At 43.2% G+C, this 17,454-nt stretch overlaps 1 protein-coding gene across 7 annotated transcripts in view; it reads left to right on the forward strand.

Annotated features, from left to right (window-relative positions):
• Positions 1–17,454, forward strand: part of Runx2 (RUNX family transcription factor 2) — a 319,119-nt gene that overhangs the window by 156,428 nt on the left and 145,237 nt on the right. For 6 of the 7 annotated variants that reach the window (XM_060369677.1, XM_060369674.1, XM_060369675.1 and 3 more), the window contains one exon: positions 13,578–13,739. The exons of the other annotated variant lie outside the window; for it this stretch is intronic. In XM_060369677.1, the coding sequence (XP_060225660.1) occupies positions 13,578–13,739 (162 nt within the window). The remainder of the gene's footprint in view (positions 1–13,577; positions 13,740–17,454) is intronic. 7 annotated transcript variants of the gene reach the window in all.

Genomic DNA, 17,454 nt, shown 5'->3' on the forward strand with positions numbered 1-17,454 from the left:
TGCCGAGTGACCACATTACATGGTTCTGTAATGGAAATTGAGCCTGGAGGTGACATGGGCATGGGTGGTGGCAGTGGCTATGCATGTGACTGAGAAGGAACCCGAGAGAGGCTCAGCAAAAGTGGCTGCAGGGTTCTACCAGTGTGGACATGGAGAGGGAAGTAAGCCAGTGTTTCCCTGTGACCCAGAGGCACCATGGAGCCTTAAAGACCTGGGGCCACCAACTCAAAGACACGCCATTGGAAGTAGTTTTGTTTTCCATTGGTGGTACTGTGTTTGAGTTTCTGAGTTCACCACAGAGTCCTGCTCTGGCTTCTTCCTTTGGGAGCCTTTGGGCAATAGTATCCAGGTAAATAGGCTTGCTTGTCTTGTCCATATGTACACTGGAAATCTCACTGGAGGAAGTTGCTGATCCCAATTCTTATTTTTTAAAAAAGAACACAAATCCTGTGTGTAAACACTGTCTCAGGTCTGTTAGCTTTGGGAGGCAGCCTTTGTGCTCCGATCTTTAAAGAGCAAGGCTCCTCCAAGGGGAGCGGCAGTTACAGGCTTATGCTGTTGCTTAGCCTGCCAGTGATGTCCACAAAGAGGCTTCTAGAAATTGCTCAGATTTGTGTCTGGTGGGATTCCCTTATTCTCTGAAGATTCTTCTAGAATCAGAGAGGAACGATTATCTAAGAACAATCAATTTCTTGTCCCAAAGACTTTGTCTTTGTATATTCTTGTTTCTGGACCAGAAGACCCACAGCTGGCATTTGGTTGTGACAAGAGGGACTCTGCTTGCTACATCTTCCTTCATCCTGTTCGAATCTGTCTTCATGTTTCTTTCCAGAGAAAGCATTGGTTTAACCTCTCCATTCTTTTCCAAGGCATCACCTTGTTCTCTGGTAGTTTCATGTTGGTTTCATGTACATATATGTAATATATGCCTATACACATGTATGAATGCTACCCCTCTCTACTAGTTGCCTAGCGACCTTGCTCACCACAGTTTAATTTCAGTTGATGGGCTTCAGGCCAAAGGCTCAGGAGACTCTTTTGGAAGGAAATCTACAACTAAAGGACAGATCCAGGAGAGAGGCTGCCGGGCACGTCTGCCCTGGGTACCCTGGAGTATGTTTTGACCATCCTTAAGTTTTTGGGGCTCCTCCCAGAGACCTGCTGTGCATTGCCCATGTCGGATGAATAACAGCAATAATTTAATAATTTATTTATGTATTTTCATACTAGAAACATATCTAAGCCATACTTAATATATTGAACATATAAAATACATGAGCATATTATATATAATAGTTAACACTAATTCGTATGTAATATATTATCATTTAATATATAAAAGCATACTCCGGGGATAAAGTTGCACAAGTCTACTCATTTTTTAACATCTCGTTAACTTTCAACGGCTTTGTTCAAACGGGATTTGCTTTGTAATAGTTTATAAACAATGTGCTTTAGAATTTAAAACAACAGCCTTGGCAGAGCTTGTCAATGTCGCCTTGTTTAGTGACTAAGAAAATTGGAGCCTTGAGGAGATTTTTCAAAATCCACAGAGCTGAAGTTGGAAATCTGTGTGTCTGGAAGGGAAATTTGACGGGGTTGTTTTAAGTGGGGAGGGGTTGGAAGGTTTGGGGAGGGATGTTAACTTATGTGTGAGATGTTACCAGAGTGAAAGGAGGGAGAAAGGAAAAAGACTTAAGAAATTATTTGAGTTTTAATTACTGATTGTGGTGACGTCACCCCATGGCTTGCAGTCTGTGGGGAACGCTGCAGCTGGGTGACCCCCAACTCTGTCTGACAGTTGACCAGAGCAAGCTTTGTGCTTTCTCATTTCCCTCTTCCATGTTTGTGGGACTGTTCCCTGGTTCAAACCCTTCCTCCAGTGGTTATTCCTCACCCCTTCACTTTCACCCAGTGGAGCTTGGGAAGATTGCTTCTAGCCCTTCTAGGCTGTGGTCACGATAATGGACAGAGTTAGGCCTAGAATGCTATTAGACAGATGCCTTCTTCAAAGCTGGCTATGGTCTGTATTCACGAGGACCTCCTGGTAAATCTCTTTACACATCACACTAGAAAGAGAGCATCTACCTTTGTGATTCAGGTACACATTAGGCAGGTGAGCTTTTTCTACTTGGTTGCCCTAGGAGTCCTAGGGGCAAGTTTTACGTGAGCCCGTCATGCGTTCTGAGTTACGTGCTGATCAAGTGTGAAAAGCGCTTTGTGCAGAGGCCTTTGAGCAGGACTTAACCATTTTCAGTGGACCAGGAGCATGCTAACACTAACCACGGTTTCCGAATATTAATCAGAACTGAGAGTTTTACCAACAGCAAGGAAATGTTGGGAAAGAGGAAGATGAAATAAAGGGCTAAAAATCCCATGATGCGTTGCGTAGTAAACTCTGCAGGAAAAATAATTTAGCTATGTCAATGGAATCTTAGAGTCAGAGAGTAAAGTGAAGATCACCAGTAAGTAGAATCGGTGGTAGGCATATTTGACCCATGCAAGGAGGAACTTTCCAGATGCTCTGTGAAGCAAACAACCTCTTGCCTGTGGTTGCCATAAATTCTTGCAATATCACAAAACATAACTCATTTTGGAGTAGAGCTTTGAGTTTACCTAAAGCAACAGACTGATCTTCCTTATCGTGTTGCCTCTCTTGGGCTTTCATTTCCTCTTCAGCATGTTTGTGTTGCTCTTTTATCTAAAAAATATTCTTCTTGATAGGAAAGATTAAATCAAAATGAGACAGCCTAATTTTACCTTCTAACTGTCGTGAGTGAAAAAACATATGCCAATTGTTCTCACCTTTGCTGTATTTTAGTATTACCTGGGGGAGACTGTTATAAGCATTTTTCAACTTTAAATCAGAATATATGTAGGAGGTGAGGCCAACAACAATTCCCTGGTCTAACATTCCAGGGTCACCTTGCCCATCTAGAGTTGATCCTAACCCAGCCCAGGAAGCCTCAAAGAGCCTCATTCTTACAGGCAGATCATGTGTTGAGCCATTTAAGTGTCTTCTGCTTGTCTCTGGGTTTCCCAAGGGCAGCCCCTGGACTCCACCGTGGTGTTCATTGAGCTGCTGTTTTCCCTGCATGCTCTTCCCTGTGTCTGGCCCCTCAGCTGGATTTCTGCCCTTTTTCTGTTATGATGCTGTCAGAGAGAGATTTTCAAATGCACCACTGACTGTGCCACCCCATTAAACAAACAAAGCAGAACAAAAAAACAACCTGGGATGACCTTCCTTGGCACCTAGTGTGATTCTAGCGCAGGCCAGCAGCTTCCGCATCACCTGGCCCCTCCCTGCCACTTCTGCGTTCTCCTCTCGGGCTGCCTTTCAAGCTTTTGTCAGTCCCCATAAACATACTGTCAGGTCCTCAAAAACACGATGCTGTCTCTTTCCCAGGAACTAGATACCTGCTGACTCTTTGCCCAACCCCTGCTAACCCCACACAATTGTTCTTCTGGGCTTCTGCCTCCTGACCAGGTCTTGGCTTACTCATCATGACTTTAGGGAAGCTGTGCCCAGTTTCTCCCAATCATTCGCTCCTGTGGTGTCCTGGATATCTCTGTCTCACAACTTACCACAGTTACATGATGATTTGATTGATGCCAGTCTCTCCTTCCCGGCTCTCATCCCCATAAGATAGGAATTGCTAGCTCTATTTTTATCTGTCACTAATATTCCTAGTGCCCAGAGTAGACAATAAATAGTGTTCAGTGAATGACCAAGTGCCTGGGAGGCAATTTTTTAGAACCATGGGTAATCATCATCTATCTGATAATAAATGTTATCATGCCTGCGTTATGACACTCCCGGTCCTTTATCTGACCAGTTTAAACCCATATTTACTACAACCACGTGGATCAGAATTTCTTGTCACACTCCTTTGCCAGTCGCACATCCCAGTTACAATTGTGAACACACCCCTTTGTATCTTACCCCTTTTCTTCTGTTAACATTACCACCGAGGTCTGGGGTGTGAGAAGGCCAAGGCCACTTAGGTGTGACATGTGGCAGAAGCTCCTGAGTCTTATTTTGGGTTGTTTTAATAGGAGCAGCCCCTCTTTTTCTGTATGACAGTTGCGAGTCTCACGCAGCCCAGTGTTGGTGTCAATATCGATGCTCCTGGCATCTCCCTGCTTAGGCACACAGCACGTTTCTGGTTTCCTTTTTCACATCATGTTCTAGGAGATGATCCCTTGAGCTGCTCTTACCACTCCTTATCCCCTTCCTTGCTATTGTCTCTGGAGATTTACTAAGTCCCCTGTTCTTACTGTTTAATAACTCATTGCCATGCCTACATAGGACTCAGTTTTATCCAAGTAGCTTGCTGCTCTTGCCTCAGATTTCCTTTCATGTCTCTGTGAATCTGTTGTGTTGGTGTCCTGCCAACTGATTCTGTTTTCTACCTTGCTTGGTTTGGGGACCTGATGAGAAGTCCTATTCTCAGGCTCTCTCTAGCATGAGCCACATTTTGACGGAAGGCACCTGTCCTTGTCCTTTCCTATTAGCTGTCCTTTATGGTCATCTCAAGTCAGCGCTGCATGGCTTCTGTCATTTCTGTTGCACTTGCTAGCCTCAGGAAGAACAGTGTTGGGAGCTCACTTTCCTGAGCAGGAACCACAGGATTTTATAGGCGGGAAAAGCTTTCCCAATGCAACACATCTCCACTCTTGCTTTGAGAAAACAGCAAGAATCTGATGAATTACGTTACTGGTCTGTGGTGGCACACTCACATGGAGGAAGCTATTCGTGTTTGGCCGTGCTTGTTTGACAAGAAGATCTGAATAGAGTAAGGCTAGCGCTTTCTGAAAACCCAGGCTAAAACATAGCGTGTAACCTTGAATAGCCCGTGTACATTTGTTTGGAACTAGGAATTTCAATGTATGAGAGTACGGGTGAGTGAGAAAATACGTTCATTGTGACAGAAATGTGTTGGGAAGAGGGCAGTGATTGGCTGTTAATGTAATTGGCCATATTTGATGCTAGTAGTTAGTGGCCAAGAGGTGTGGCTCTAAAGTAGACTCTGTTTACACTTCAATTTAAATAGTCCATTTTTCTCAGTAAATACCTGGGCCTCGCACAGCCCTACCTGAATACCGAGTAGGGAAGAATGGACAAATAAGAGGTGGCAGCATGGCAGAGCCCATAGTTGTACTCTCCATCTGTGGCTATGGCCACTGCACACACACTGAATGGAAATCTCTGCCCTTGTCATGTTTTAAACAGGACAGTTATACAATTCTGTTGGTGCTGCCAACAGGAAGCAGCGTTGTGTGCTAGTCCAGGCTTTGCCTGTGGTTCCCTGTTTCCCCTGTTCTCTGCGTAAAGCCTCGTACCATGTCCAGGGTGTGTCTCTGTTTGATTCTTAGGAAATCCAACCCTTTACACATTCCTGTATGACCAAAGTATTTATCCATGGGGACTGCTAACCCCAGCCTCGCTCCTCATCTCCCTTCTACTGGGATTTGAAAAAAAAAAAAAAAAAAGCCCTCTCTGCCTGTCCCACTCCTTCCCCTAATGGAGTTCAAAAGTTCCACATGGGCTCTCCCTCGTGTGTCTTATTCTTAGTGTCTACTCTTCAATCATACGGACATGATATTTTTGTCTTCGTCCTTTGGTTATTTGTGAGTATGACAAAGGCAGAGAGCCCCTCGCATATCATTTGTGGGAGTGCGCAGCTGTCCTCCAGTCTAGCTTCACGAGTACAGCCTGCTTCCCTGTGGTCCTTCCTTTGCATGGATGACTGCTTGCAGTTCTGTGGGTGGAAGTCAAACACCTGAGTCACCCCTTTCCAGGTGCTGTATAGCTCCTGGGTCTGGCGTCTTCTGTGCTGCTGTGTTTGGGGTTTAGAGAGGAAGGCAGAGTACACACTCCTTAGGAACTCAGGGATGAGATAAAGGGATACCAGTGACAGTGGAGATCTTAGAAATAACACGCTGGCTTTGGTGCTCCATGGCTCGTTTCTAACCTTGAAGTATTCTTGAGAACACAAATACATGCTGGGGATAGACTGCCCTATTATGTCCGATGCTTGGTTCTTCTCCCTTCCTGCCTAGTTTTCAATGAGAGTTTAACCCAAGCTGTTAGTAGCTGCTCTCACAAAGGAAGGCACGATTTCTTAGGACACATGAGCGTTGGGTAAATGTCTGCTGGGCATTCCTGGTGGCAACTCAGAACTCACTTTCTTTCTTTTTTATCCTGTCATTTTTTCTTTTAGAATAATTTTTTATTATCATTTATTACAATTTTTCAATTTGGCCCCCTCACTCAGCCCTTCCCAATCTTTCTTCTCCCCCTCTACTCCTCCCCTAGTCCACTGATAGGGGAGTTCATCCTCCCCTTCTATTTGACCCTAGCCTATCAGGTCTCATCAGGACTGGTTGCATTGTCTTTATGTGTCCTGGCAAGGCTGCATCCCCCCAGTGGGAGGTGATCAGAGAGCCTGTCACTGAATTCATGTCAGAGACAGCCCCTGCTCCCCTTACTAGTGAGCCCACTTGGTGACTGAGCTGCCATGGGCTTCATCTGAGCAATGGTTTTAGGTCCTCTTCATGCATTGTCCTTGGTTGGGGTATCAGTCTCTGCAGGGCTCCCAGGGCTCAGTTTTGTTTTTTATTTTGTTTTGTTTTTGGCTCTGTTGGTCTCCTTTTGGAGCTCCTGTCCCCTCCAGGTCTTCCTATCTCCCCCTTCTTTCATAAAATTCCATGCACTCTGGACAAAGTTTGGCTATTAGTCTCAGCCTCTACTTCCATACTTCAATCAGTAGAATCTTTCAGTGGCCCTCTGTGGTAGGCTCCAGTCCTGGTCCCTGTCTTCTCCTGCCTCCAATGTCTATCCTTTTGAATGAGGTTTGAGCATCTTCCCTAAGATCTTCCTTGTTTTTTTAGCTTCTTTAGGAGTATAGATTTTAGAATGTTTATCCTATAATATATGGCTAATATCCACTTATGAGTGAGTATATACCATGTGTGTCTTTCTGCTTCTGGGTTACCTCACTCAAGATGATCTTTCCTAATTCCCACCATTTGCCTGCAAATTTTATGATTTCCTTATTTTTAATAGTTGAGTAATATTCCATTGTGTAAATGTACCACGATTTCTGTACCCATTCCTCCTTTGAGGGATGTTTAAGTTGTTTCCAGATTCTGGCTATTATGAATAGAGCTGCTATGAACATGGTTGAGCAAATGTCCTTGTTGTATAGTTGAGCATACTTTGGATATATGCCTAGGAGTGGTGCCTGAAAAGCTTCTGTAAAGGAAAGGCCATTGTCATAAGAACAAAATGACAGCCTACACATTGGGAAAGGATCTTCACCAACCCTATATCTGACAGAGGGCTAATATCTAGACCATATAAAGAACTAAAGGAGTTAGATAGCATCAAATCAAGTAATCCAATTAAAAAAATCTCTGTAGAGGAATATAGAATTTCAGAGAAACACTTAAAGAGATGCTCAACATCCTTAGCCATCAGGGAGGTGCAAATCAAAATGACCCTGAGATTTCACCTTACACCCATCAGAATGGCTAAGATCAAAAACTCATGTGACAACACATGCTGGAGAGGTTGTGGAGAAAGGGGAATCCTCCTCCATTGCTGATGGGAATGTAAACTTATACAACCACTTTGGAAATCAATCTGGCGTTTTCTCAGACAATTAGGGATAGTGCTACCTCAAGATGCAGAACTCGCTTCCATTCTGCTAGAGGCTCTTCTCTCTGGTTCCATCTGGTTCCCGTCTCTGGGAACCACCCACATCTCTGCTGCTCTGTCCTATTTAATCACTACGCTCCATCACACTGTGCCTATACAGACAGTAGGTCCATTATTGGAAAGACTTGATTTTTCTCTCTCAAATTTATGTTACAGGTCAAATTGGATTTTCAGTTCCTGCTAAACTCCCCTTTTTTTGGGGGAGAGGTGGCAGGAGTTTGTGCAGAAATAGAGATGGAATGATACTGAAACATATTTGGGATAATTGAATATTTCAGATTTCCCAAGCACTAAAGAGCATATGCACATAAATGCAACACTAAAGATTTTCTTTCTAAACATTAATATTTGCATAAAAACATTCACACTTCTATAATGCCGGGAGCAACTTTAGGCCCTGGTTTTGAATGTTGATACATAAAAGAAGTGAATGGTAGTTTGAAAACATCATGAGAATATTAAAAGCTTAACAAGAGCGACTGGAAAGATGGCTCAGTGGTTAAGAGCGCTGCCACTCTTCCAGGGGACTCAGGCTAAGTTCCCAGCGCTCATGAGGTGCTGCACAACCTTCTGCAACTCCTGCCATCTTCTGGCCTCCTCGGGGACTGCATACATTTAGCGTACATGCACACATGCAGGCAGAAACACACATACACATAAAAACTAAAATAAACAATGAATAAATCTTTAAAAAAACACACCAGGTTTTATTTATTTTGATATATTATTTTATTTATTTGATAAATTGCAGATGCATCTCATCTGTAGTTGCTGGTACCCTGGATGCAATCTCTAGGCCATGCTTGATACATTTCATGCTTTGGAGCCTCAAAAATCAAGACTGTTCTTAGTTTGGAGTCACAGCTCCTGATGCTTTCTTCCTGTTTTGAAGACCCAGAAAATAAGCCATGCCATGTGGCTGCAGTGGGTTTAAGCAAAGGAACCCAGGGCTGAGCTGATTCATGGTGAATCCTAAGGTCTGTTGCACAGTTAGGTTCTGTATTGTCCTGTATTGTGGCTCTAGCCGTACCTGCTCTGACTCACCTGAGGTCAGAGTTTCTCAGAAGGCTCAGGTTTCTTCAGGAAGTGCAGTTCAGGAAGCTTTTATGAGATCTGGTTAAGTGACTTATCTCCACTGCATTAACAACTGTACACACACATACACACATACAGAAACATACAAAAACACATACACACATGTACATACATATACATATACAAACACACATATACACACATGTACACATATATACACACATACACAAGCACACATACACATATATACACACATACATACACACATACCACATACACCCATACATATGCACATACACACATATACATACACACATACATTGTAACAATATATTTAAGTTTACGCATTCTTAGGAAACAAATATTTTAGCCATTTTCCTCCCACCACAAGACTGGAAAACTGGAGGCTATCCTATTTGAAAGCATGGGATTTTCTCTTTCTGAGATGAAACCAAGTTCAAGAAGGAAGCAGGGTCAGTGTTAAAGATGGTTGATTTAGGACATCTGCGAAATGAGCACAGATGCAGTCTGACCACATGCTGGGCTCTGTTACACACACATACTCTCTCAATCTTCACAAGTTTGAAAAGGAGATGTTTTGTTTCTCCCTAAGTTGCTGATGAAATTGAAGCTTAGACAGGCATGTCCTTTGTCCAGCCAGTGACCTAGGATTGGCATCTGTGAGATCAATGATCTGTTTGCTCATTCACCTAGAGTTAGGGAAGGCCTGGGGTGGGGGTGGGGGCTGCTCAGCACACTCCCTTTCAATTTAAGGTCATTGTTCCTCATACTCAGTCTAGTGGGAACACCATAGTGCTTCTTACAATTTATTCTTCTTTACTCTTTCTCCTGTCTCCGCTGCCATTGTCATACAATTTTAGGATGAGGACTGACCTTGAGAGAGATTGGCTGGGCGACAGCCAATCATCTCAGTGACAAAGGACAAAGCACCCTTCCCTTGTTTGGTGTTAGTGAGAACATTTTTGGGAAAGGCCTCCACTGAAAACAATGTTGTTCTTTAATGAACCATCCTAGTTGAGATCTGGCAGGCTGAAATTTTATGTGAAACTTCCTCAGTATAATAACTCTTTCATAGCTAAAGAGAGTTTTAGAATGATTGATTACAACATTTTATCATTCTGGTATTTATTCAAGCCACCTGGAAGTTCACTGTTGAGTGGCTTGTATGCTCAAGGCGTACATTTAATTATACCATCTGATCTCAGAAATATTTAATAGCTGCACGCCAACTCAGATAGTCCAGAGAGTGGTAGAGTCAGATTTTTATTCCTTTGATAATGATGCCGATTTGCCCTTCACTGTGTATTATTTGACTTTGGCTGTGAGGGCTTTAACGCAGAGATGATATTGCCATTTTTATTTAAGGTGAGAAGCCCTAAGAAAGACATCCCAGGTCACTGGGTAGAACCTGCCCTCATGAGCTGTGATAGCAAAATAATGGTTTTCACATCGATCTTAAATTTATCAAAATGCTTTATTTTTATCTGGTTTTCCAAACACAACAGTAGTTATGATTGTATTCATTTTATAGCTAGCACCTCTTATCTGCTTAATAGGTACCCGGAGAGGCAGATAAAGTATCAGATCTGGCATAGTTCCTGCTATGCTCATGAAACCCAATCAGCATCATTACTCCCATTTTACAGATAAACCACTGGGGCTAAGAATTTACAGGACCTACTCATCACAGTGGGGAGCTGTAAACCTTGACTCCCTCTGTCTTCATTTGCCTCAGCATGCTACTTCCAGACGAGGAAACTGAAGTCTGCTCATCTAGCTGATGTCATATAACTTATAAATAGTAGACTGTCCCTCCCGCCCACATTGTCTCATTAGAAGGCCAGTTCATTTCCCACTGTACTGGGCTGTCTCTCAGCACAAGGAGAATGACTAAGGCTGCATGTCACAACCAGGGACCCTTACTCCCTTTGTGATAGGTTTAACTATTACAGTCATCCCCTGCATTTTGTTGTGATCCCCTTCCCCCTCCCAGTTTAGGTGAGGAGGACTGTTACGCTAACTCACTGTTGCCCTTGAGGACTGGCTACACAGGTCAGACCACTTGCTGAGGAAGCGGTCCGGTGCAGTTAAATCTAGACTCTGTAAATCCAGCTTCTGTTCCTGCAGAACCCCCTCTTGTAGCCATGTAGTGGCTGTCCCTTTCATCTGTCGAGAGCGTGCCTGAGTCCTGTCCCGGCCTTTCTGAGACAGTTCTCCTGCTCTGTAAGGAACCAGCCCCTCTCCATCTGAAGATGATTTCCATCTCTCTAAATAGTAACTCGCATTTGTGGTGGGAGGCGAGGAAGTGTATCAGTATCTGTGGATAACAAGGACCAGTCACTCGGAGTTGAATGGCTGCCAATCTGCATAATCTCAACCTTGGGAGTTTTAAAGCATAGAGATTCATTATTTTTAATCATCAAATATCTTTTAGCTTTCTGATGGAAAGTTTATGTTAGAACAGTACTACTCCCTTCTTGAATTGCAAACTCAGGTAAATGGTCCTTAAACTTGAATTGGGTGTCCCCCCTCTCCGTATCTATTAATGTCAGTAAACATCAGATAAATATCCAGATGTATTTAATTATTTCCACTCAAGGAAGTATGTCCTATTTAGATAATCTTTAAATAAATTGTTTCCAAACTGAACAAATAAACAAGGAAGAGCTGAAACTCAACAGCTTCACTGCATAGGAAAAAAAAAAAAAAACAAAAAACTAAGAGGCTTTAAAAGAGGAAATAGCCTAGGAAAGATCCATGTCTTATTATATACTCCTTTTTATTTTGAGAAATAAACCTGAAATTGACTGTTCAGATTTTCTTTTAATTTCACTGTTCATTTTCAAAGACTGAGAGTCAATGGGAGAAGTTTATACCTGCCCCTAATGCACTCTACTTCTGATGTGCTTTACGTAGGGAACAACCATGAGTGGTTTTTGTTGTTGTTTTAAGAAAAGAATGTTAAGAATGAGGGGTGGAGATATGGCTCACAGACTAGGGTATGTATGGGTATGTACTGCATTTTAGAGGTGTGGGGGTTTAGCTCCCAGCACTCACACTGGATGGCTTCCGTCCTCCTGAAATCTCAGCTCTAGGAGATCCAATGCCCTCTTCTGGACCATGCAGACACCTGCTCTCATGTGAACACACACACACACACACACACACCATTTAAGAATTAATCTTAAAATAATGGGTGGATATGTTCTGAAAGTCTTCTGTGTAGTGTTCTCCTCAATAGTTTTTTCATGTGATCTCACATTCCCGTGATCAGGTCTTTATAATAGTCTCTTTATGGATGAGCACACCCAGGCTCTGTGTGGTCAAGGCCAAGGAGAGAGTGGAAATTCTCTCTCAGAGCTAGTTCTGACCCAGTTCTAAACATTCCAAAGCCTGTCTACATTCAAATATACCAACTGCCCTGAAAAAAAAAAAAAAGCCAAGTTAGTTAAGTTTTAAAATAAGCACAAAAATTTTAAGTTATGAAATAAAAACAATTATGTGAAATTTGTTTATGATCCTGTTACTTAGCTTCTGAGTAAGATTAAAACAGCACACAGTCTTTATATTGGGAATAGTAACAAATTTACCTACTTATCTCTGCCCAAAGCACCCTGAACACACTCAGTTTTACCTGATCCAGGAGGCTCTGTACATCTGGGCCTAGTTAGTACTTGAACAGGTGACCCCCTAGGAAATACCAGGTAGCATAGGATCAAAGAGGGAAAAAGGAAACAATGCAAAATTGCCCTCTCTTTTCTTATGCAAATGGTGATGGCCTTTTAATAAACTTCTTGGCTTTGAATATCCACCTTTCAGAACTCCAGTGGAGAAATGTCAAAGACATTGTCAGCTCTCTGCAGTTAACCTTGATCAGTTTTCTGCCCCCTACTTTTATTATCAGTGCCTGTGAGGAACGTGAAGCCACAGCCCTAGCACATGACACTTTTTAAAGACGAGATTTCAGTGGGATTAAAGCATTTCCCTATTCTGTTTGGGGTCATCTTCTTGCTGTCAGGAACTCACATGTTTAACTTTGAACCTGGATGGCAGTGTAGCTTTTCAGCATTCAATCATAGTTGGTTTTAAAATTGACTTCTGTCCTTTCTCAAAGGTTGTTTTCTGTTTTAGCTTTCTACATTAGATAATGTATCCTGCTTCCTTCCTTTCTCATCTGTATACGTGCTGCCTCCTCCGTTTTCATCCCCATCTTTATCCTTTGACTCCCCCATTCGAAAATGCCATTTCATTGACCCTCCCAGAAAGAAAGCCCACCATAAGGGAAGCACAGAATCAGGCATTTTCAGACCAAAGAAGTACCCCTGAAACACAGAAGCAACAGTGAAAAGTGCGGTCTATATCTTTTTGTAAAGTTATACAAGTTAATTGACAGAAAAAAAATATATGTATAATTTAGAGTGTTCAGGGAAGGAATTTTGAAAATACAGAGAATAAATAAAATAAATTCTACTTTGTAAAAATAAGCAAAGTGGATTGTTTTCTAAATGGCCACTAGACTTTCCAAGTAGAAATATTTATGTATAAGAGAGACAAATGGGCCTCATGCTCACCCATTTTGTTGAGTTCATTGAGACATCAAGTCTACAGAGCTCTCAGCTATTTGAGGCCTAAAAGGGAAAGGTCATGGGAGATATTCATTATTATTATTTATTTTATAGTCTCATTTTTTTTTTTTTCGTCTGTGCTGTGTCTAAGTTCTGGGCTGCATGTTTCTAAGGCTGGGAGCTAAAATACTGAACTGTTTTTGTTTTTCATCTTTCCCTTCCCCCACCCCCAGATCCCAGGCAGGCACAATCTTCCCCACCATGGTCCTATGACCAGTCTTATCCTTCTTACCTGAGCCAGATGACATCCCCATCCATCCACTCCACCACGCCGCTGTCTTCCACGCGGGGCACTGGGCTACCTGCCATCACCGACGTGCCCAGGCGTATTTCAGGTAAAGACCAAGCTTTAACTAGAAGCCCACCCCTGCACGGGGGCTGGGGGTGCGGGGTGGGGATGGAACAAGCCTGGCTTATCTATGCTCACAGTCACTGTCTATCAGAGACAGGTGGCATTAGGCAACCAGTCTTCTGAATTTATGGGGCTTTCAAACACTCGAACATTTTTAATTCAAGAGATGAAAATCCATCAGAGATGGCACGTTTTACTTAAGACAATCTTTAGTGGTGCCCAGTTAGTGTCCTGCTCGAATTGCATCCCATTTGAGGGGTGCTGTCTTTCTGGGGCCTTCTCCCCCTAGGGAAAAAAATGCCAGGCCTTCCTCTGCTTGTAAGACAAAGTACAGACTGATGGCACCACAACTTCATTCCTAATGCCCGAGCTCCACCAGTTCCAAGGGAGATCACCTTCAAGCTTAGGGTACCTATAAGAGAGACCTAGTCTTTCACAGCACAGTGAGGCCCAGAGGAACCTTAAAAGGCAACACGAGGAAGCTCAAGATGGAGGCACACTGTCACCCTGCATGACAGCCCCCGTGCTCACAAATCCATGACACCAAAGACGCCCAAAGCTTGTGGATCATGGTGAAGGCGTGTGGGTGCCTGAAAAGACCTGGCCATCCTCTTCTCCATCCTGCAGAATTTAGCAAGAGGGAGCCAGAAAGTTTCAGTAAAGGCTTCAGATAGACATGCAGAGAGAAGCTGAGGGCCTCGCCCGGCCATATGAGGCCCATAAATAAGGGAAACAACCTCTCTGCTCACTCTGATGTACACCCCCACCCCCTTGATCACATTCATAATCAGCCATAACTCCACAGGACCACACAAGCCACTGTATCTCGTGTCATCTTGTGTCAGTGTTTGGGCCCCAAGCACCTGTTTGACTCCTGGCCAGGTTAATGCCTTTCTTTCTCTCTCTTTGTCTCTGTTTCCGTTTCTCTCCCTCTGTCAATGTTCTGCAAAGCTCGGAGCCGTTACTTTCCCTGCTGAGTCGCATCACTGACAAGCCGGAGCTCCACCAGCAGGCTTCCATTAGGCTACTCTCCTTTATTTCTTTCAACTTGGGAGGAGGGAAGGCTTCTTTTCTCAAGCGAGTAGCAGGAAAGGGCTCTCTGGTCCTAGTGCCTTCACACTTTCTGCTGCAGATGGACCCCCCCTGGGGTGAGTAGGGATGGGAGAGGGGTGGAGGGAGAGCTGGAAGTTTCTTTGGATAACCATGTCACCACATTTTATTGACCACTGCTGCCTTTGCTTATGAGTCGCATGACATCTGTCGGGAGCTGGGCCAAATATAGTATAGACGTTCAGTTTCCATCTCTCTTGAGGGAAATCACCATCTCCTTTAGGCAACACATCAATCAAGGACACGGGAGAGGAAGAGGAAGATACACAGGGGGCTAGAAAGTTTGCTCAGGGCTGAGGCCTCAGTGCTTAGATGAAGATCAAGCACTGAATTTTGATCATTTCATCTGTATTCCAGACAAAGAATTGGTTTTGCGCAGGGCCAAAGGCACCTTTGACGTATGCAGACTTGTTCGCATTGAGGGTCCCTTTGGGCTTCTATATGACCAACCCTTTGTAGTTGAAGCAGATTTTTGCTCCTTGGAAAAGCCCCAGTGGGGCTGGAGAGATGGCTCAGCCATTAAGAGCACTTGCTGCTCTTGCAAGGGTGTGAGTTTGTTTCCCAGAACTCAAAACCACCTACGACTCCAGTTCTAGGGGATTTGATACCCTCTTCTGATCTCTACCAGTGACAAGCCGAGCATACACTTGGTGCTCATACATACCCTCAGGCAATCCCACATACACAGGAAATAAAGGCAAATAAATCTTTAAAAAGAAAGAAAGAGCCCCAGAGGATAATTGTAGCTACAGAGAAACAAACCTGCAGCATTTTCTTAAGCAAGGTGTGTTCATATATGGATTCACCATGAAAACAGCTGTAAGCAACCTTGAACAGATGACTGCCCAATGGGCTAGTCATCAGTGTTTGCCTTTCACACCTGTGATGTGGAACAGCCCGGTTATTTTGATCTTGTCACTTCAAGCATTTCCATGAAGAGACAGTATAGTTCTTTCCATTCTACAGAGAAGGAGGCAGGAGCCGAAGCTGGCTGGTTCTGTAGCTGTGATTGATCTTAAGCCAAAGACAGGAATGAGCTCCCGCTTTATACTGGTTTAAAATTCAGTCCAGTCCAGTTTTTTCCTCCTCTCCGAGCATCTCTGTGAGTTGTGACTGGTAAAGGAGTAACAGGGAGCCAAGGTGGAGGTTCTGTATAAACACAAAAGAGAACAGAAAATCCCTCCTGTCAGCATGTGGAGAAACAGGAAGGACCAGGCAGCTGCAGACTGTCAGGAGCTGGGAGAACCTTGTACCTCCTGACCTCACTCTTGGCTGTGGGGCTGTGCCTTCACCCCGAGCACTACCTGACAGGCTCGGATCACACCACCAGGACCCAGTGCTGTTCCACTCCCCAGGGCTCATCCCAGAGATTATGTCAGAGAGATGGTTGTTCTGTAGAGCACTGGGGGCTGAACTCACAATTTCTACGTTGTTATTATTCTCTTCAATATATAAAACCATCCTCAAGGTAGATGAGATGGACCTTGAAGGTTTTTTTCCTCTAGAAAATAAACCCATTGGATGGAATCTATGTGCCCCCGACCCTCTTGTCTGCCTACCGTTTGCTGTAACATAGACAGCTCAAACACTAACCACCATCACCATCCCCCCAAAGCCCCACGGTCACCTCTGAGATGCTTTCAGGTAACATCTCCCCTTCCAGAGGGATGCACAAAATACCTGCAGATGATGCTGGGCGAGGAATAGTAGCTTCAGACCCATGTTTGAATCTCACAGAAGCACCAGGCAAGCTCCTTAACTGACTAAAACCTAGGTTTATAAAACTTTATTAATAGGGGTATAATAATGATCCATTAGAATCACTGGGGGAGTATAAATTATTCAGGACAGACGTGACACACAGCATGAGACAGATTATAGCTGATATATTGAAGCTAAGTTGTTTTTAAAATTGCATATCTGTGTGTCATTTGCAGGCAAGGCTTGGCTTAAATTAAGAAAATAAATAGGAACCTAAACTTTTTAAGGTAGATTATTTGCCATCCTCACAGAACATATTTAAAACAAAAAATTCTTTGGAATATTTCAGTCTTTTTTAAATGAGTTAACACTTCTATGCTGTGGAATGAAAAAAAAAACTACTTCATAAAATATATAGCATATATAATTACTAAAGTATCTACATTATTGTTATTAAGGTATAAAATGAATATGGAGTTGAATATAAAATAATGAAGGCATATTACCTGCCGCTCATTACAGAGAAAGCTGCACTACTGGATGTCTTGAAGTTCATAGCACAATATATAAAAAGATCTGAATGTTTTCCCTTAATTCCAGGCAGCCTTAAATACTCCCATGAGAACAAGAGTAGTTTGTAGGCTCATAACTAAACACTATGCTATTGTCATCTAGCTGACAGATGGGTCCTTCTTGATAGTAACGGGTTTGGACCATACTCACTTAAGTTATAAAAGTCAAGTTCAATGTATCAGATACCAGCCTCATGACATTATAATGCAGGGACAGCCCTGACTGTTCTGGGCTTCTCCCCCTATCACAGGCATTACAATAAGTATGACCTTATATAATAAGTTTAAGGAGCATCCCAACCCGAGGTGGCTTTA

This window comes from Meriones unguiculatus, chromosome 16, assembly GCF_030254825.1.
Source record: "Meriones unguiculatus strain TT.TT164.6M chromosome 16, Bangor_MerUng_6.1, whole genome shotgun sequence".
Taxonomy (NCBI): domain Eukaryota; kingdom Metazoa; phylum Chordata; class Mammalia; order Rodentia; family Muridae; genus Meriones; species Meriones unguiculatus.